Source organism: Amblyraja radiata, chromosome 2 (genome assembly GCF_010909765.2).
Source record: "Amblyraja radiata isolate CabotCenter1 chromosome 2, sAmbRad1.1.pri, whole genome shotgun sequence".
NCBI lineage: Eukaryota > Metazoa > Chordata > Chondrichthyes > Rajiformes > Rajidae > Amblyraja > Amblyraja radiata.
In genome coordinates, this window is record NC_045957.1 from 18,412,876 (window position 1) to 18,433,659 (window position 20,784).

At 38.7% G+C, this 20,784-nt stretch overlaps 2 protein-coding genes across 8 annotated transcripts in view; one reads left to right on the top strand and one right to left on the bottom strand.

Annotated features, from left to right (window-relative positions):
* sgce (sarcoglycan epsilon) overlaps positions 1-7,673 on the top strand; it is a 69,914-nt gene extending 62,241 nt beyond the window's left edge. For 3 of the 4 annotated variants that reach the window (XM_033042487.1, XM_033042495.1, XM_033042478.1), the window contains 3 exons: positions 3,335-3,526; positions 5,443-5,486; positions 7,331-7,673. In XM_033042487.1, the coding sequence (XP_032898378.1) occupies positions 3,335-3,526; positions 5,443-5,486; positions 7,331-7,347 (253 nt within the window). In that variant the 3' untranslated portion in view covers positions 7,348-7,673. Of the gene's footprint in view, positions 1-3,334; positions 3,527-5,442; positions 5,487-5,884; positions 5,920-7,330 lie in introns of all 4 variants that reach the window. The other variant, XM_033042504.1, reaches the window with a different exon arrangement.
* Positions 7,674-11,120: 3,447 nt separating this feature from the next.
* casd1 (CAS1 domain containing 1) overlaps positions 11,121-20,784 on the bottom strand; it is a 69,931-nt gene continuing 60,267 nt past the window's right edge. For all 4 annotated transcript variants that reach the window (XM_033042517.1, XM_033042536.1, XM_033042526.1 and 1 more), the window contains 4 exons: positions 20,050-20,190; positions 19,740-19,817; positions 19,554-19,646; positions 11,121-17,219 (listed from right to left, as the gene is read on the bottom strand). In XM_033042517.1, coding sequence (XP_032898408.1) covers positions 16,947-17,219; positions 19,554-19,646; positions 19,740-19,817; positions 20,050-20,190 — 585 coding nt within the window. In that variant the 3' untranslated portion in view covers positions 11,121-16,946. The remainder of the gene's footprint in view (positions 17,220-19,553; positions 19,647-19,739; positions 19,818-20,049; positions 20,191-20,784) is intronic.

Consider the following 20,784-nt stretch of genomic DNA (forward strand, 5'->3'; position numbering starts at 1 on the left):
AATTAATAAATTTGTTTGTGTGCATATATAAATAATTTGGACAAAGATCTAGGTGAGCTGATTTGTAAGTTTGCAAATGAGACACTAATTGTCAGAGTTGCGGATAGGGAGGAAGATTGTCACAGAATGTGGGCAGAGACATGGTAGATGGAATTGAATACTGACAGGTGTTAGGTGTGGCACTTTGGGGAGTCAAATGTGTAAATGGTAAATGAAGAGGATGGTAAAGGGGTAAAGGCTGGACGTTTAGGAGCATTGATATACAGTGAGATCTTAGGGTACAAAACCATGGCTCCCTAGAAGTGGCAATACAATTAGATAGGATGGTAAAGAATGCATACAACGTGCTTGTCTGGACTAGTCAGGGCATGAGTATAAATATCTAGAAGTGTATCTTGCAGCTGTACAAAACTTTAGTTAAGACCTTTTGGAGTATCGTGTGCAGTTCTGATCACTACTTTGCTAGAATGATGTGAAGGTTTTGGATTGGACTTATCCTTGATCGCACTTTGCTGACTTTACCTTGCACTAAACGTTATTCCCTTATCATGTATCTATACACTGTAATTGGCTCGATTTTAATTATGTATTGTCTTTCTGCTGACTGGATAGCGCGCAACAAAATCTTTTCACTGTACCTCGGTACATGTGACAATAAACTCAACTGAACTGAAACAGAAGATGCAGAAGAGCTTCACCAGGATGTTGCCTGGATTAGAGTAGAGATTTGGAAAAATGTTTTTTTTTTTCAAGAGCGATGGAAACTGATGGGATGACGTGATAGAAAATTATAGAAACATTGAAAATAGGTGCAGGAGGAGGCCATTCGACCCTTCGAACCAGCACCGCCATTCATTGTGATCATGGCTGATCGTCCCCTATCAATAACCCGTGACTGCCTTCTCCCCATATCCCTTGACGCCACTAGCCACTAGAGCTCTATCTAACTCTCTCTTAAATCCATCCAGTGATTTGGCCTCCACTGCCCTCTGTGGCAGGGAATTCCATAAATTCACAACTCTCTGGGCGAAAAAGTTTTTTCTCACCTCAGTCTTAAATGACCTCCCTTTTATTCTAAGACTGTGGCCCCTGGTTCTGGACTCGCCCAACATTGGGAACATTTTTCCTGCGTCTAGCTTGTCCAGTCCTTTTATAATTTTATATGTTTCTATAAGATAACCCCTCATCCTTTTAAACTCCAGTGAATACAAGCCTAGTCTTTTCAATCTTTCCTCATGTGACAGTCCCGCCATCCCAGGGATCAATCTCGTTAACCTACGCTGCACTGCCTCAATCACAAGGATGTCCTTCCTCAAATTAGGAAACCAAAACTGTACACAATACTCCAGATGTGGTCTCACCAGAGCCCTATACAACTGCAGAAGAACCTCTTTACTCCTATACTGAAATCCTCTTGTTATGAAGTAATCAAATGCATAAATTGGCAAATAGTCTTTTTTTTTCCCCAGAATGGAAATGTTAAATACTAAAGGTCATAGGTTTAATGTGAGAATAGAAAGTTTAATGGAAATTCCAGTGCAAGGTTTTCAACATTGGCTGTCTGGAACTTGCTGCCAGGTGAGGTGGTAGAAGTAGATACATTTAAGAAGCTTTTAGACAGGCACATGAACAGTCTGAGAACGGAGTGATGTAGACCATGTGTTGGCAGATGTGCAGTTTCAATTGGCAATATGGTCAGCACAGACATGGTGGGCAGAAGGGCCTGTTGTTGTACTGTTATTTGTTATGGGTAGAACGAATGTGAAAGGCTTTACTGAAGTTGATGCAGACTACATTAACTTGACTGCCCTTGTTTATATGCTTTGCTACATCTTAAAAAAATCTATGATTGATCACACAAGATCTCTCTCTAACAGAGATAGTGCAGACCAAAGATTATAGAGGAGCTATAACCTTTGGCGCAGACCATCTTTGATTAATCTTCATCCGTTCAAGTGTAGAATAATCCTGTCCCTCATGTTTTTTTTCCAATAACTTCCCTAACATTGACATTGGAGTTGATCTGTAATTAACTGGCTTATCTGTTTTTGAATAGAGGTATTACATTTTTCTGTCTTCTAATTATCTGGTACTAACCTGAGACCAACAAAGATTTAAAAATCTGTCTACGCCCCAAAATGTCCTCACTCTTTTTCAGAGTTGCCTAGGATTCAACTCATTATGGGCCTGTCCCACTTAGGCGATTTTTTAGGCGACTGCAGGAGACTATGCGGTCGCCACATGTTCATGGGTGGTTGCCGGGTAGTTGCCTTCATGGTCGTAATCAGTTCCCGCATTCTGGGAACGGTCGCAGCCTCATTATGCAAATTGATGAAAAATTAGCGGCGACCAGAATGAAGCCGCCATGGAGAGTAGCGAGAATTCTCGTGCCGTAGGTGGGTCGCCAGGAGGTCCTAGTGGGTCGCCAGGAGGTCCTAGTGGGTTGCCAGGATGTCGAAGGTTCTCGGAGGTTGTAGCCGGTGCTGACTGGTGAATTTTATTGGCTCATTAGATATAAAAAAAGTAAGCATTAGTTTTCAGAACCAAGGATAACCACCCGGTATTGTTAATGTCTGCCGAGCTTCACAGCCGTGTACCTCTGGCTTCTTAAAAGTTGTCTTCACTCCTTCTCCCCTCTTCTCCCCCTATCTACCCCCCTCTTTTAAAGGACTTGCATGACCCTTCCTGTACAATGTGCTTTCACTGTCTTAATTACAGCTCCAACCTTCCTGTTCATCGTAGTGTGTCTGTATCACATTGGCTTTGCACCGTGTGAATTTCACTCAGACAGCGCTCCCCCTGCTTGCCCTGTCCCCCGCCTGCATAACGGGCTGGTGAAGGAAGCGATGTGTGTGTGTGTCCCACTCTGACAATCGCTGTTCCAGTTGCCGTTTTTTCAGGCGACTGCCGGCGCCTTGATAGTCGCCTGAAAAATCACCTAAGTGGGACAGGCCCATAAGGCTCTTGGGTTTTATCCCCATTTTAAGCACGCTAGGAGGAACCTGCTTAACTACCACACTTCTCTGCCCAGTTTCTGCGTGCGTCATTAGGTTGTGTCAAAAACAGGCACAAGAATTTAATCCAAATATATTGCACACTGTGCAACTATTTATTGCTGTCGTTGATTATATCTAGTTTGCTTTTGAGTTCCTTGTGTAGTTGTAAATTTCCATTAAAATATGATCACCTTTTGCTGTGTTAACAAGAATCCAGAACTAATTTCCAAAGACAGAATAATGAGCAACAAAGAGCTTTGTCTACAAAAGAAAAACATCAAAGGTAGTCTCCAAAGTTTATATGGAATCTTCCCATTTTTATTTTCATGGTTTTTCAGCATCCAGTTGGTGCATCATAGCTCCATCCAGAAGTCTACCAAGGAGCTTCGAAACATGTCGAAGAACCGGGAAGCAGCTTGGCCTCTCTCCACACTGCCAGTGTTTAACCCTGTCACTGGCGAGATCATGCCACCCCTTCACCACTCAGACAACTGTGACACCTCCAACATGCCACTAATGCAGACACAACAGTGAGTGCTTAATTCATTGTGCATTATTAGATTGTTTTTTGTGTCCAGTGCAACAGTGATCAAGAGAATGGAAAATTTATATTTCTATGCAACTGGAGATAGGCTTTGCTTAAATAACTTGTGTGTTGCTGTTTAGGAATATCAATCCATGAGCTCCAGTTTATACATCCATTTCTTTGCAACCGTCCTTTGGCATGGGACTGGGTTTTGTGATCTAAGTAGAACCACACCACCGCTTGTCGGCAGAACTGCCAGAGTCCCCCTTAATTATTGCTTCCTTTGTCTACCATTACACCTGGAGAGACTGCAACTACTAATCAGGAGGCAAAAAAACAAACTGTCCGAGGAATTCAGTGGATCATATAGCATCAGTGGTGGCAGAATGATGGTCAACATTTTAAGTCAAACACCCTGCATCAATAAAAGGGCAGCATAGTGACGCAACTGGTAGAGCTGTGGGCAAATGGGACAACCAAGCGATACGGCATCTTAGTCAGCATGGAGGAGTTGGGTCAATGAGCCTAGTTCTGCACTGTGCGACTATGATTCTGGAAACAGCTGGAAGGTGATAAGAGGTAAATCAAGAGACTACACTTCTATCCACTTCTACTCGCCATTACCACCTCTGCTCTCCTCTTCCCTGGATGCATCCCCTTATTTATTTCTCCCTTCCTTCACCTGGTACCATCTGCCCATCTTCTTACCTATTGCCCACCAGCTCATTCCCCACCCCTCTCTCCCCACTTTATCCTGGCTCTCTCCATTCTGTACACGACCATCCCTCTGCCTCCACACATCCTGTTGCACCTACTGAGTTCCTCCAGCAGTTTTTATTTTGCTTGTAGAGTTCACTAATTATTACTGATTTAATCTCTTGCCAATTTTTTTGACTTTATCTTCAAGGTAAAAACACATGGCTTATAGTATGGATTAAATATGAAGTTAAAGTTTTCTTCGAAGAATAGTTTCGTTTTGTGAGGACATGAAAATAGGTTGTCGGCTGAGTACTGATCTTGCAGAGTAAAATACCATTGTAGAGAGCCACAGATGAAGCTGAAATATTTTCTTCCTCTTATTATACAGCAATAGTTTGAACAGAGACCAAGTAAATGGGGGAAAATAAGAAAAGCCCGTAGGTTGGGCAGTGGCTTTAGAAATAGATATGGTTTCATGCCATCGGGACTGGAAAAAGTTTGAGATTTGACAGGTTTACAGTAAGTTCAGACAGGCATATAAGAGGGGAGCTAAATATTTATTCTGTCATTGGTTGCAGTCAAGAAAGATATGTTGTACATTGCCAGAGGGATTATGGTACGAGGCAAACGGGGAATAAGATTGCAATGTAAAACAAGGAAAGATAGGCCCAAAGAGGTGTGGAAGTTAGTAACATAAAGGAATAAAAAAACACATGTTTTCATCCAGGTTGTATTCAGTGGTTGGGTGTGCCCCATCTTGATTATAGAGACCATAAATCATGCATGATTACTTTTCCAGACATGTGACGTTCATACCTCAATGGGAGCCAAAGAAATAGAGCAATAAATTATAACCTTTTGTTCTCAAAGAAAGGACAAAACCCTTTGCCGTTATTAGTGAATCAATAATGGAAAAAAACCATGCAATCCATTAAGGTGAATGAAGTTATAATATTAAATATTTGATAGGACTATTTGGATTTTAGTGTTTAGCCTTTACTAAATCTAAACTTTAGCCTGTTTGACTTGTTATTTTTATGGTCTTTGTTAGTAAATGGTTTGTTGATTGGTTTCCTTTTAATGTGTCACCGAACAATTTGTAAAACCAAGAAAACTGAAGCCTAAGAATAGGAAAAGAAAGACAAAAGTTGTTATTCATCTCAAATGCAAAATCTGATTCTAACTGAATGTTATCTAATGAAGCTGTGTTTTGTCCTCCAGGAATCACCCATTACAGACACAGCTGCCCCAGCAGCAAGGTGCAGGTCAGTATCCAATATCTGTCTCACCAGCCATTACCTGTTCAAACCACTATCACATTGATTACCATGTACCTTAATGGAAGAAGAACCCTTCTGAGTATAATTGTGTAACTTTTGGTGGTATTGTTGTTAAATTGAAATGCTATGGCTTGGTTAAGCCAATATTTGTTGAATAGTAGTTATGTCAGAATACTGAGGAAAAGAACCTTTCCATCACCATTGAGTATGCATTGAGTAAACATTCATTCTATTCATACATTTTCATAAAACCAGAATAAGGCAATTGATACTGCAGCAATTTTTTGTTCTCTTTCGAAAGTGCACACAGTCATATGAAACACGATGTTTAGTTCTTAATCCATATTCAAATCTTTTCCTCCATTTTGCTTTCCTGATTGGAGGAGAATTTTGTATGTCGACATTTCTGCAATTTGAGGCAAGTGAAAATCATTTTATTCAAAAATGTATTTGAAGTAGTTCTTTTACTGTCACAAAATAGAAAATGTGAGCAAAAGCGTTTTGGAAATTGAACTCCTTCACATGGTTCCACAGTAACTAGTTTTTTGTTAACATTGAAGGCTGGATTTTTTTGTTTGAGTAATTAATAAGGACATAATTTGATGAATTACAGGTATAAATCTGTTTCCTAAACCCTATCCTTCAGTATAATATGTCAAAATGTTTCCACCTGTGCACTGATGATACCCAGCTCTATTATTGCTGTCATGTAATTGTCGCAAGACAGGTCCTGCATTGTTTGACCAAAAACTATTTGCCATATAATGATGGCAATTACAGTTTAAAAAACACTTAACTATAGAGCCTGTGAATGCCCAAGGCTGAAAACTGCTACATAAATATGATATCGTGGCCAATGAACATCTAATTGGAGTGGACAAAAAGCTGAGAAACCATTTCTATCGGCTGGAGGCTGGAACAAAACATAGCATAGCACAGAAAGCAGTGATTTCACTCCTAAGCTGCATCCATCAGTGCTCTCTCTCTAACTAGAGCAATCTACTTCCATTTTTCCCAACCTTGCATCTTAATGTCTTGCATTTCATGATCTATTAAATAAAAATGAATCCCTTATTTTATGTTTGGGCTAAAATATTTTAAAAATTGTTACCGTTGCCTCCATATTAACAGTTGTTACGGACAGTAAAAATCGATCCAATGCTATACTTTAAAGTTTTAAACTTGTTTGTAAAAAACAATTAATTGGCTAATGAGATAAGCATCATATCTATCTATCTGTATTACTAAAAGTCTGATCTTGACCGCTTTTGGCTCGCTGTGGTGTGATTTCCGAGAGAACGCCGCCACCTACGGCCGTCATTTTTGGCCACCTCGCTCAGAATCCCCCTCCGCCTTCCTGGACCAGAGGATTTTTCCCATCGATGAAAAATCAGAGCGATATTAATGTTTTTCAAAAAATTGCCATTCTCTCAGCTGCCCCTGCTGGAGGGAGGGGGAGGGACTATAAAACCAGGAAGTGGTGTGACTCAGTCTCTGCCAGATGGAGGAAGCCAGAGGGTCATGTCTCTCTGAACTCTGAATAACACTGAACACATGTCTACTCAACTGTGAGTGCCCTAACAATTCTCTGCAAGCCCATACACCATTGGACCCAACATCATGGTCATTAAAAAAGTCTGACTAGCTCAGTAATTAGAAATTTGCCTGACCTAGACAAGTAAAAAAGAAAAACAGAGCTTGTGTACCAGCACCCAGAATGAGTATTGCAGCTCTGGAGCTCAGTGATGGTTGCAATAGAGTAGGTAAAGCTGCTATTTGATTGTGCTGTTGGAGGTTTCATGTTTAATTAATTATTCTCTTTTTAATAGATAAATGGCAAACCTGAGGAAGGAAAACTGAATGAAGCATTTACCTGATTCCACTTCTTCTGTATACTGACCAAATGCATGATCTGTTTTTACTGTGCGCTAACGTATTATTTTAAATCTATACTGCCACTGCACTTCACAAATATATATTATACATTTTATTCCAGCATTGAAAAAGCAGCATTTTTGCACATGTTTTATACAAGCAATTTAAATAATTTTATTTAATTTTTGTTAAAAAAGGAAAATGTTTGTATTGCATGTAGAGAAAATTGTCAATTACCTAATAATGTCCAAAGCAATGTTACATTGTGTCATTAATAAATAACTTGCATATTCAGTTTCTGCAATGTATGTAATCTTTTCCTTTGAATCTCACGCCATCCCTCTCATAGTCAGTAATAATCAAAGATAGGTATTAATTTCCCATGAATATGGCGAACCAGCTACGTACATAGAAACATAGAAATTAGGTGCAGTAGGCCATTCGGCCCTTCGAGCCTGCACCGCCATTCAATATGATCATGGCTGATCATCCAACTCAGTATCCCGTACCTGCCTTCTCTCCATACCCTCTGATCCCCTTAGCCACAAAGGCCACATCTAACTCCATCTTAAATATAGCAAATGAACTGGCCTCAACTACCCTCTGTGGCAGAGAGTTCCAGAGATTCACCACTCTCTGTGAAAAACGTTTTTCTCATCTCGGTTTTAAAGGATTTCCCCCTTATCCTTAAGCTGTGACCCCTTGTCCTGACTTCCCCAACATCGGGAACAATCTTCCTGCATCTAGCCTGTCCAACCCCTTAAGAATTTTGTAAGTTTCTATAAGATCCCCTCTCAATCTCCTAAATTCTAGAGAGTATAAACCAAGTCTATCCAGTCTTTCTTCATAAGACAGTCCTGACATCCCAGGAATCAGTCTGGTGAACCTTCTCTGCACTCCCTCTATGGCAATAATGTCCTTCCTCAGATTTGGAGACCAAAACTGTACGCAATACTCCAGGTGTGGTCTCACCAAGACCCTGTACAACTGCAGTAGAACCTCCCTGCTCCTATACTCAAATCCTTTTGCTATGAAAGCTAACATACCATTCGCTTTCTTCACTGCCTGCTTTCAATGACTGGTGTACCATGACACCCAGGTCTCGCTGCATCTCCCCTTTTCCTAATCGGCCACCATTTAGATAATAGTCTGCTTTCCTGTTTTTGCCACCAAAATGGATAACATCTGTACATAGGGCCAGATGCTGACAATTCCCATTTAAATGACAAAGCTAGAGCTCAAACAAGATTAATGAAACCCATTGATTACCACCTGGCACCCGTGAATTAGTATTCATAGAGATCTAGGATTGCAGGTACATTAGCCCGAAAGTGGTGTCACAGGTAGATAAGGCGTTCAAGAAGGCTTTTGGTACATTGTTCATCAATCAGGGTATTGAGTATAGAGATTGGGATGCTATGTTACAGTTGTGCAAGACATTGGTGAGGCTGCATTTGGAGTATTGTGTTCAGTTTTGGTCACCCTGGTAAAGGAAAGATGGTAAACAGGAAAAAAAGCAGAGATTTACGAGAATGTTGCCAGGACTGGCTGTACCCCGCCCCCCCCCCCCTGTACTCGGTCCGGCCCTGGCTGTAGACTCCAGCCGTCAGCTAGGCTGCCGCCTGTGCTCCAGTCCAGGCCCCAACTTCATCTCTGGGCCCTTGGTTCCCGCAGCGGCTTCTTTCTTGGCCCTGGTCACGGCCCATGTCCCAAGCCCTGGGCTCGGCCCTCACTCCAGTTCCAGCACCAGGCTCAGCTCCAGCCCAGGCCCAGTCCCCGGGCTCGGCCCGCGGCACCATCTTCCCCACCAGGTACCGGGCGGCCTTCGGGCGCTGGCCTTTGGGCGCCGGCCACCACTCCTAATTCACCGCGAGCGCAGGAGTGCCCCTCCCTCCTGGAGTGTCCCGTCCTGCCCCGCATTGTGACTTCACTCAGATTTTTTTTTCCAAAAGTGGGTGAGTTTGAAGAAATTGGGCTGTTTATAAAATTTCAAGGTTTAATAACTTCGGAAATATAGGTGGGAATGAGACAGGAAGATGTTTATCGCGATGACTGAGCGAATGTGAGTAGGATTTGTGAAAATGGGAAGGCTGTGGCCTAGCGTTTGGAAGAAGATAGGAAAAGCAGATTGACACATCGTGGGCATGAACACAGGACAGACTTTTTGTATTATATGTTGTGGTTCAGTATTATTAGAGACAAAAACGCAAATAAAATCAGTCATCAAGCAGTACAATCTTTATTTCGCCAGGCGGGTGTGGCAAAACTTTTAACAGTATGCAGACTATACAGAGCTCTCATCCCCACACACAGGGACAATGATCTCAGTAGATTTATATATAGCCCAAAACATGGCTGCTGAAGGTGAGAGTGAACGCTGGCGCGATTGGCTGCCGCTGCTCTCTCTCCGAATTGTGTATTGTTGGTATATATGTTGTTTTTGTTTCAATGTTGTTTAATTGTAAGGTGTCATGTTTGTTTTAATTGTAAGGTGTCCTTGAGAGTCCTGAAAGGCGCCTTATAAATAAAATGTATTATTATTAATAATCAACGATTCAGCAATACCTGATCTACAAAGCATAGTACAGCCTCTTGCTTCTTAAGATTGACAGATCCTTAAGATCGACAGCTTCTTAAGATTGACAGGTTCTTCTGGCAGAGGAAGGATTAGCCATATATGGTTATATGAGAAGGTTATATTTCTGCAGAACAAGCATTTTGGTTTTTTCTACTTATGACGCACATCATAATCTTATAGAACAAGGATTAGTCTGAATTATCTCTAATGTTTATATTATAGAGGAGAAATTCCTGAAGCTGTGCTTGTTATCTCGCTTATGTTATTGGAAAGGGGAACATCAGCAGTCTGCTAGCTTTGTTACTGAAAGCAAAGGTTAGTGCGTTTCGCTGCCTTTGCGATTTAATAGGAGGTGAAAGCTGGTCTTAGTTTCAGCTGAATCCATTTTGTAAGTTTAAATCATTATTAACTTCCACATTTGTGATATAGGAAGATTTCCCACTTTAGATACTGCTTCTGCTTTGTTGTTAACTAGATTTGTTGCAGCATTACTGTACATGAAATCTGTGCTGACACAAATCGCTCCAGCAAAGTAAGAAGGGAGAGTTGAAATGGTTGGCAACCAGGAGATTCCGTACGCTTCTGAAGTCAAAAGTAATGTCCAAAGCTTCGGCACAAAGACCACAAGTGTTCAGCAAAACAGTTGCGATCCTACATTTGGTTTCGCCGATGTACAGGACCCCACGTCGGGAACACCGGATGCAGTTAATGAGGTTAGAAGAGATTGCACAAGATGCTGGCAGCATGCAGGACTTTGAAATTCTGGATAATTATAATTGGCAAGCTGAGAATGCAGGTGTGGATCCCCTTCAACAGGCCACTTATTAAATGGACTTTGCCACATTGGCTGAGGTGGTCGAATTGTGGGACACTATTTAAACATGTTTTTTTTAAATAAGCAACAGCTCCTGCAAGAAAAATCAGTCATTTAACCCAGTTAAATCATAGTAATGCCCAGAGGTTTATTTAAAAAAAAGTGGATTCCCTGGGCTCTGGTGCTATTTTGACTAGTTAGGAATGTACATTTGACAGGTCCATGTACAATCTCATTTTGTGTCAAGATAGGGATGGGGAACAAGAATTTACAATGAAAATGTATTTAAAACCTAGTAGGTTGATTAATTTGCTTTGATGCATTCCATATTAAAAGAAACAAGTCTGAAAAATGTTTTGCACATGAACTTTATGATGCAATTTCTAAAGCATACCAAAAAAGACACTTTTTACAAGGCAGGTGTTAACGTTCTATACATTTCAAGTGCAAACAGATAAAGAAATAGTTTAGGTGTACAATAATTAGGGAAGTTTTTACTTTTCATATACACTCCGATTCAAATCATCAATGAATAAGGCCAAGTCTGAAATTTGCACATTCACTGATCTCTTTGTTACACTTTTTTAATGTTAGACTTAAATTGTAAGGAAAATATATTCAGACAGTAACTGAGTAGCGTAATGTACGTCTAAATTATTTCATGTATAATTTGCAAACTGCAGCAGAAATACAGCATTATGTAGCTACAATAATTTAATATGCCTTCCCATTATTACTATTAAACAACTGAAAATATCCAGATGCCTAACATTTTCACATATTTCACAAAAAACAGCAGTATAGTATGTCATCACAGGAACACAAAACATTGTAACTGCATCACAGAGCAGTCTCACTCAAAATCAGTAACAAGGAATTTTATTAGGCACCATTTGTTCCGCAGTTGTTAGCATACAAGAGATTCTATGTAAAAGCCTCCTATTTGGCACTGGTTATTATTCATAAAATAGGACTATTAAAAATGCAATGACTTGTGAATCAGGAGGCAAAGATTTTGTATTTAATCTTGGAAAGTTTCCTAAACTACAAAAAGCACGGCTTCACCTGGGACCCAACACAAGACCTTCCCAATATTTCCGCTCATGGTCAGTTATTTCAAAATAGTGCCAAAAAAAGATTAAACAAATGTTAATTGAAATAAATAATAACTTGTTTTGAAGATTAAAACATTTTAGCTTGTAGATCATCAGTGCTCCTAGTCAAATGAATGGGTCTGCACTAGTTGTAGCTGAGGTAAAGATAAGTGATCAGACAATGCAATGGTCAAACCTATGGCAGACAGAGGCAGATCGATCCACCCTTCATAGGTGCTGTATAGTTAACTACTAGTTCTTTATGTTAGCTGCTGGCAAGTTACCAGAGTAATCCAACCATTATCTCCATGTTTCCAGTTACATTTTACAGTTGTCCAGCAGATAAAGGAGGTTGCAGGTGAGTGAATCAATATTCTTGACATTTGTCATTCAAAGAAAATGTCTGCTTTATCGATTTATGTCACTCTCATTGAACAAATTAAAAAATAAAGAAACTCTCTTTCAAAAGAACTTAGTGTCAATATAGGATTGCAGATTGAATTTCAATTCTAGCTACTTCAGCAGCCAAGGAAATAATTCAATAATTACTTTTAATTGGTCTGTTGCATTTTTAAACTATTTGCTTCAAATGTTTGCATGATTTTCTGACAATTGGTAGTTAATCTGCAATAAAACAATAATGTTTTTGGATCAGTGACATGAAACAGAAGTGATACAAACTTTCATTAAATTTCCCATTCGCAAGGAAATTATCTTTTTGCTGAAAAGTGAAGAAATTACATCTGCATTGGTAAAGCTCCAGCCTTAAATTTGTTCTTTACAAGATAATGTTTATTAACATACTCAAGATTGGCCAAGTTGTAGGATCTGTAAATAACTTATGGTCACCATTCCTGCTGAATTATACCAATATACTGTAATATACCAATATATTTCCAGAGTGTTAATGGAATTATGTATGTTGTGGAAGGAATTGCAGATGGTGGTTTACACCGAAGATAGACACAAAATGCTGGAGTAACTCAGCGGATCAGGAAGCATCTCTGGAGAAAAGGAATAGGTGAAGGGTCAAGATCCTTCTTCAGAATAGAATGCGTGTAAAAGGGATCATTACACTATTACATGTGGGGACATGAAACTGACAATGCTGCTGCCCCAAACAACTTGTGTGACTCCATAAGAAAAATCAGTCACAGCTCATTGCTGAGGCTGGTGTTAAGGAGCTGGGACAAGCAGAGCACTTGCTCTATGTGTTGACAGAGAGATGTGGCTTGGCTCTCTTCTCACCAGCTGTTGGATGTGATGAAAGTTGCCACCTCCTCACTTTGTTGGCTGCATAGCTCTTCCCAGCCTGGAGATTTCTCTTAGGCACTGTGCTAGGTGGCCAGCAACCACCATTGATTTGTTATGCAGAGGTATCTGGGTTGGGAGTACTGTGTAGCTAAACAAATGAGGGCGGAAGTAGCAACTTCCATCACATTCAATAGGCACTGAGGGGGAAAACAATAGGAGCCAGGTTGTCATTCAACAGGGATGGGGAAAATAGTAGCATCCATCACATTAAAGACCAGGACCATGGCAGTCTGCCCACTGATGGACGAGGCTTGAGCAGCTTACATCCGTCTTTCTGACACCATCCCTTACAAACAGCTGATTCATTGCAAAGGTAGCAGAGAGCACAGGGACAATATTTGGGACCAGAAGACCAAGAATGCTATAATAAATCAGTGGTCTGCAGGGCAACAGTAAATAGTTAATCAGTATACTTGATAACAATCTTTTAAAAGTGTCCATTATTAAACTGATTTCATTTGAACTGTTTAATGCTGCTATTTTGCAGTTACATTGGCCATCCCAATCAAATGCTAGAGATCCCTTCATTTACAGGGCTGAGGACAATGAATTTCCTGAAATAAATAAGGATCTACTCTGTTACTATTGAGATTCAGGTAAATCAGAATACAAATCTTTTCACTCCATGACAAGATGAACATGCAATGAAATATGTATTAAATGTACATTCAAGCCAGGAGTAATTTTATTAATGTTTAGCATAACCAAGTATTTTGCAAAGTTCAATAAAAATGTGTAAAAAATCTTCAAGCATTAATGCATATGAAATTTGCCTCATGTAGAAGAGTAAGAACCCACATTTTTGAATGATATTTCATCTTTACAGCACTAATCCAATTTGAAAAAGGCAAAAATATTTCACAGGCAATATTTTAGAAAGCTGCAAAATAATTGTAAACAATTCAGCTAAAAATGTACACTATACAATAAATAATTTTCACACCACCCTGGAAATCTGCCGCAAATGTAAAATTTTAAAATGAAAATTCAACGTTTTATTTGAAAAAAATAAGTAGCACTTTCAGAAAAAATTCAACACATATCACTCCATTGAGCTTGGAGTCACAGCTTCACAAGTGCAAAATCTCAAAAATAAAATGTATTACAAAATGTGATCAGTTTCCGAAACATAACTCCAAATGTGAATGGTGATACTGAAACATTGTTCCCAAGTGCAATAATAACCATTAAAAAAAAAACATTTAGTATTATGCTTGTAGTAACATAGGAATTTCTATAACTGCAGGAATTTATAAGAGGCAGAAATCTGATTAAGTTCAGTTGCTTCTTCAGCCAAATTCTTTTATGTTAAGTTTAATAATACCGAAAGGGCCTCATCATAAAAAAAATGTCCCACTTTTGAAAGAGATACAGACCACAGAAAGTACCCACAAGCCAAGCATTCTGTAATGCACATGCATTTAGGGAAACATCATAAACTGAGTCGGTGCAAAATATACTCAATTGATGTTTTTGACTTTTAGAACAATGAATAAAAATAGCAATTTAATAAAATAACGCTGAAATAACTGTGGCAATCACAAACATAATAGTGCAGATTTATTACTGGAAATTTAGCTGCACTGTGATAACATTCCAATTCAACACCTGGTTTACCCCGTTCAAAAAATATTAAGTGCTGAACCAGAGTTCTGTGCTAGAACACGTGCATCATTTGATATTAATGATGACAAAGTATTCAACTGTACAGAGCACTGAAGCAGAATACAATCACATGCACCTTTTTTCAACTAGACAAAGCAGAACATTTAGCCCAAATCAGCTAACTCATACACTTATGTCACTGATGGACCAGGCTATGGCTTAACCCACTTATTATGCAGGGAGGAAACCTGAGATTTCATTGAACAAAAAGATTACACATTTTATTCTTGATTCCAGTGAATTTGAATTTAGAAAATTACTTGGAATATCGCTGACCTTAATCTTACCTGCTTTCAATTACTCTTAAGCAAACATGTCAAAATAGACCGTTTAAGATGTTTTATGGGTTCCAAATATTGAATTCTTCAAAAAGTGTTAATGTCATACTTCAAGAACTAATTGAGTTTCCGCATGTCTGGTTTAAAAAAAATGTCTGACGTTGGACTATCTGCAGTGAAATACACAGAAATATTGAATAATAAACTATGTGCAAGAAGACAATTTTAAAATAGTACATCACAGGCCCTATACACGTTGGCTTGAAACAGTGAGGAAAAGTATATTTTTTAAAACAACTTTACCATGATTTCAAAGACAAATAGTAATGATTTATGGCACCCTGATCATTACAAGAAGTTCATGACTATTTACAGCATTTTCATGATGTTTTTATGTTAACAATAAAGCTAGTGAAAACAAGCACGTTATGGTATTTACACATCACCTGATGGTACTGGATAGAAACAAAAGAATTGTATTCTAAAATAATTTAAAAATCATTCATCAAAACTAATCAAAGTCTAAGTTTTTGTAAAATCACAGAATCTTTTTTCGTACATGCACATTTTTCAGTTTGGCCATTTCCAAAAAAGAATTTATACTGATGAAAGCTAGCAGATTGTGTACTATAGTTGGGGTGGGAGATTGCAACCTTCATGTGGTCCGCCCTGTTTCGACGAATGCAATCAACCTGGCGTGCACAATCAAGTAAGATCAAATAGAACAAATTGTCCTACAACTTTAGGCTGTTCACGCCATACGCAAGAAGTGTACTATAGTTCAAATTTAATATGAAACTTGGAGGAAGGCATAATTATGTAATAAAATTTCTCAGCTCCTCCTGCATCCCCCTTTATTATCCCTGCTAAAATAAATTTCAATAGTAGCAAATGCATTTGTCTTGATTTACATTTTACACAGAAACCAAATTGAAGCAAATTGTTGCTGTTTCGTTACAATTCTTAACAATCTCACAAAATAATTAATTATACAATTTGATCACAAACTAACATTGAAACTGATGATTGAATTGTTCCAGCTTAATTTACACACAGTTGATCACTTCTCTCACACCCAAAACAAAGGTCCTTAATTAAGCCACTGCTTCAGTCCAATGGCAACATTATACCATGTTTTGAACGTCAACTCTCGTCCATTCCACAATAAAATTAATCAGGCACTGTCAGTGGATGCAGTTTTTAGTCAGCTCTATTTTACCAACAATGCAACACCAGATTTTGAAGTAACAAACACGCCTCTGGAATGAGAGGGTGAAATAAATATTAAAGCTGTAATTATGCCACCATTGCACCTATAATGATTAACACACCAAAGTCTCTTCTTTTTCACCATGACCACCACCAATCCATAAAAGGTAAAACATTAAGTGTTCAGCATCCGAATGTTATCTTCAATAAATATGGCTGCATTGAATCACATAGAATATGTATTCATAGGCATTTTATGATCAAATTTAAGCTGTAAAATGTTTCCTTCATAAAACTGGAATAATTGCCATTTTAAAAAAGGTGAAAATATGGAAAATCTGATGTAGAAATGAAGTACAAAAACCACAGAAGTAGAATGCATCCAAAAAGAAAATCACATGAAATTGCATTTCTAGAAATGCCACATTATCAGTAGTCATGCCATTGTTTATAAAAGTCACTTCCAAATAATCATATTATAGCCAAACATCTTTAAACACTATGTACATATGCAGCAACTTGTTTCCAGATTTGTTGTGTTGAATTTCAGTGTTGCACCTATATATGCTCTCTTGCCTCAATAAACTGAGGTCACATCATTAAATATGAAAGTAGTTATTATTTGAGTTGTTTGTTCATTTGTTCAAAAGATGACAATGCGAGAATTCCAAATAAAAAAATAGCCACACACAGCATTCTTTTCAGTGCAACGTAGTTATCTTTGGGAATGGTTATTTGTACAAGATCATTGGTGATCTGCGAGATCTCATGAGCAACTAGAACAAAGATGAAAGTGCTGATGATAATGTTGAGCACTGGGCTGCCAGGAATTAGTACAAGAATTCCTTTGGTATCTGCTGCAAGCCAGATATGATATTGGCATATGAAGAGCTGGAAAATAAAATTATTCAGCATGTAATACAATATCATGTTAATATAATTTATATGATTCAAAATTTTAGCCAAACCAGCATTTTGTAATCTTCATTTTAGTCTGCTGAAACCTACAAGCTGGTGTAAATATACTAACCTGCTCAACTATTAATGATTTTAAAAAACAGCCTGCAAGCAAATCAGAAGAGGACATAGCCTGCTAACAGTGCACATGTGTCATTGATCTAGAAACCACTACATCCGCCAATGTTGACAGTCTACCCAATGTCGTTGTGGGCTGAAATCTGAGCAAGCCCATAACAAAAGCAAGTTGGGAAAAAAAACTAATCCTTGCCCTGCCCCTCCACATTCACAGAAATGGACTTGCTCTCTGTGTCGGGTCTGGCCTTGGTTCAGTGGACAGAACACTGAAAGCTTGTGCTTCACCATTGAACTCAAGTTGGAGCCCAAATGCAGAGTGCAGCTGAGAATTCCCCCGAATGATGTCTGCCGACAAGCTTAGAACTTCCATGTTCAGAGTGGAGTGTCTAATGCCAGAACTATTCCAGTGGGGCGGGATGGTAAACACTGTCAGTTTGGCAGACCTGCATTATTTTCCAGTTTGCACAATTGTTTTTGCTAGTGATTTTCAAATTTTATTACCTTTTCAAAACTTAAAATGCATAAACTGAATTTTGTGTCTTAAATTTCATCCACAATTTAATGGAAATTACTAACCACATACATAAAAAATTCTGAGTGAGCACAAACATGGCAGTCTCATGCCATTCCTCCACTCCTCTCACTTTATTTGAATTATTTTATTTGCCGTTTCCTCAATAACGAGTATGCAGCTGAGAGGGGGACCACCATCGGAGAGTTAGAAAGCTTCACCTTAGTATCTAGAATTGACTGCTCCTAGTGATGTAAAAAAGGAAGGCAAGCACTAGCAGAACAGCCTATTGCTGTGAGAGTCTGTGTTGAGGTTGAAGTGCAGAGGCTGAGCAGAGAGCGACGGCAGGATAAGGTAATATCTGTTTTTCTTTTTGTGACACTTCCTTGGTCTTAGTGCAGTTGGGATGCCACTTATGGCAACGTTATGCTTCTCTTACAGGATGTGGAAAGTCACGAAGAGTCAGAGTTATAAAAGATAGAGTATGGAAACAGGCCCTTTGGCCCAACTTACCACTATTTATTTTACCATAGATGGTAATTTGCTTTTCAAACTGCAGGCCTGTGACTAATAGTGTGCCTCACGGATCAGCGCTGAGGCCATTAATTGTGGTTTGTCATATATATATATCAACGATTTGGATAAGAATGTACAAGGTATGATTAATAAGTATGCAGTTGACAGTAACATAGATGGTATCATAGACAGTGAAGATGGTTATTAAGAATTACAGCAAGATCTTGATCAGTAGATCAAGTGGCTGATAGAATTTAATTCATATAAGTACAAAGTGGTGCATCGTGGATAGTCAAACTCGGGCAGGACCTTCACAGTGAGTGGTACGATCTTGGAGCGTGTTGTACAGCAGAGGGGCCTAGGAGTACAATTACATAGTTCTCTGAAAGTGTGTCATAGGTAGAAAGGAAGGCAAGAACAGCTTCTGGCAAGCTCACCTTCATCAATCAGGGAATTCAATTGAAGAAAATGTCAGTGAGGCTGCATTTGGGGTATTGTGTTCAGTTTTAGCCACCCTACCATAAGAAAGATGCCATTAAGCTGGAAGGGTGCAGAGAAGATTAATATAGACATTGTCAGACTTGAGGGGGTGAGTTGTAGGGATAGGTTGGCAGACTAGGACTTTATTCTTTGGAGAGCAGTAAGAAGAGATCTTATAGAGGTGTGTAAAATTATGAGAGGAACTGTTAGTCAATAAGGATTTTTTTCCCCTTGGGTAGAGAACTATTTTTTAAGGCAAGAGGGGAAAGGTTTAATAGGAATCGAAAGGGCAATATTTTCCACACAGAAGGTAGTGGCTGCATGCAATGAGTTACCAGAGGAAGTAGTTGAGGCAGGTACAATAACAATATTTAAGCGAGATTTAGACAGGTACATGGATAGGAAACGTTGAGTGGGACATGGGCCAAACCCAGGAAATGGGATTAGCTTAGATGAGGCATCTTGGTCGGTATGGTTGACTTGAGCCGAAGGGCCCCTTTCCGTGCTGTGTGACTGCTCAAAACCTAGTTCCTTCACTGAGCAGTCTTCCCATCTGCATCTTCTAATCTCCCCTACCATGTTTTAGACATTTTCCTATTCTCCAACCCTATTGACTATGAAACAGTGCAATGATATACTTACTGTTAAACTCAGTAAGTTTATGGTTATATGGTTTTACTTACTTCTAAGGAAATCTTGCCAAACCAGGCAAAAAAGGAGCTGTACACAGAACGAACATAACCAGGAATGTTCCTAATAAGAACGAAGGACAAGATCTGGAAAAGATGTTTTGAAGATATTCAGTAGGAAATATTCATAAACATATGTTGCCCAATTGAATCCTGCAACTGAAAATTCAGGAAAATTACCTGCAATACAGAGAAGTAAGGATGATGTTCATTGCACTCGGCTTTATTTTTGCAGCTGGCACACCATATTGAATAGGTCTGCGAATACAAGATTTAGTGCTTATTTGTTGTTATTATGCACAGAAAAGGTCCAATTTCAATTAAATATATTCTGATAACATTATTCAGTTACATTAACTGCTCTGTATTTCAATATTAATTAATTGTTCAGTGGCAACAAACTATTTCAGAAAATAACTTCACATGACTCTACTTAACAAAAATGCAATAGTACATAACCTTGGATAATTTACTTAAAAATTAAACTCACCAAAAATACAACCACCGATGTAAAAAGTAAGAAGGATGACATTCTGGGTGTAAACAATGTCTCTCCTTTGCCTTCAGAAATTAGATGACTCTTCTTTAATGCACCGTAAAGAAAAGCAAAGAACATACCATGTAGAACTGCCTATAAAGGAAGAGACCATCAATATAAGTGACAAAAATTGTTTCCACATAAACAGTTGGTATTTTGCTTGTGTGTATATATATATATATATATATATATATATATATATATATATACATATACACACACACATATATATAGATATATATATATATATGTATAGATACACACATACCAGCCAACTAATTTTAGAATGATCTTGGAAATAAATTAAGATTTTCGATGAAGTTCAAGTTCAAGAGAGTTTATTGTCATGTGTCCCTGTATAGGACAATGAAATTCTTGCTTTGCTTCAGCACACAGAAGCAAGAATTTAATCGTCCTAAAATGGGCTGGTTTCGAGCACACCCCCTGCTGTGGATGGGTTGATAATTTCCAAGTCCATTTATAACTATTCATTTTGCTTAGCAGAATAATCCATTTAATTGGCAAACATCAAGTACATACTTATTTTAGAAAGGGGAAAAGTTCACATTCATCCCAAAATAGACAAACGCTTTTCTTCTTTCAATCAGCTTCACAATCAAAATTATAGGAGGAGGGGTAGTGGGGGGGGGGGGGGGGGGGGGGGAGAGGGAAAGAGAGAGGGAGAGG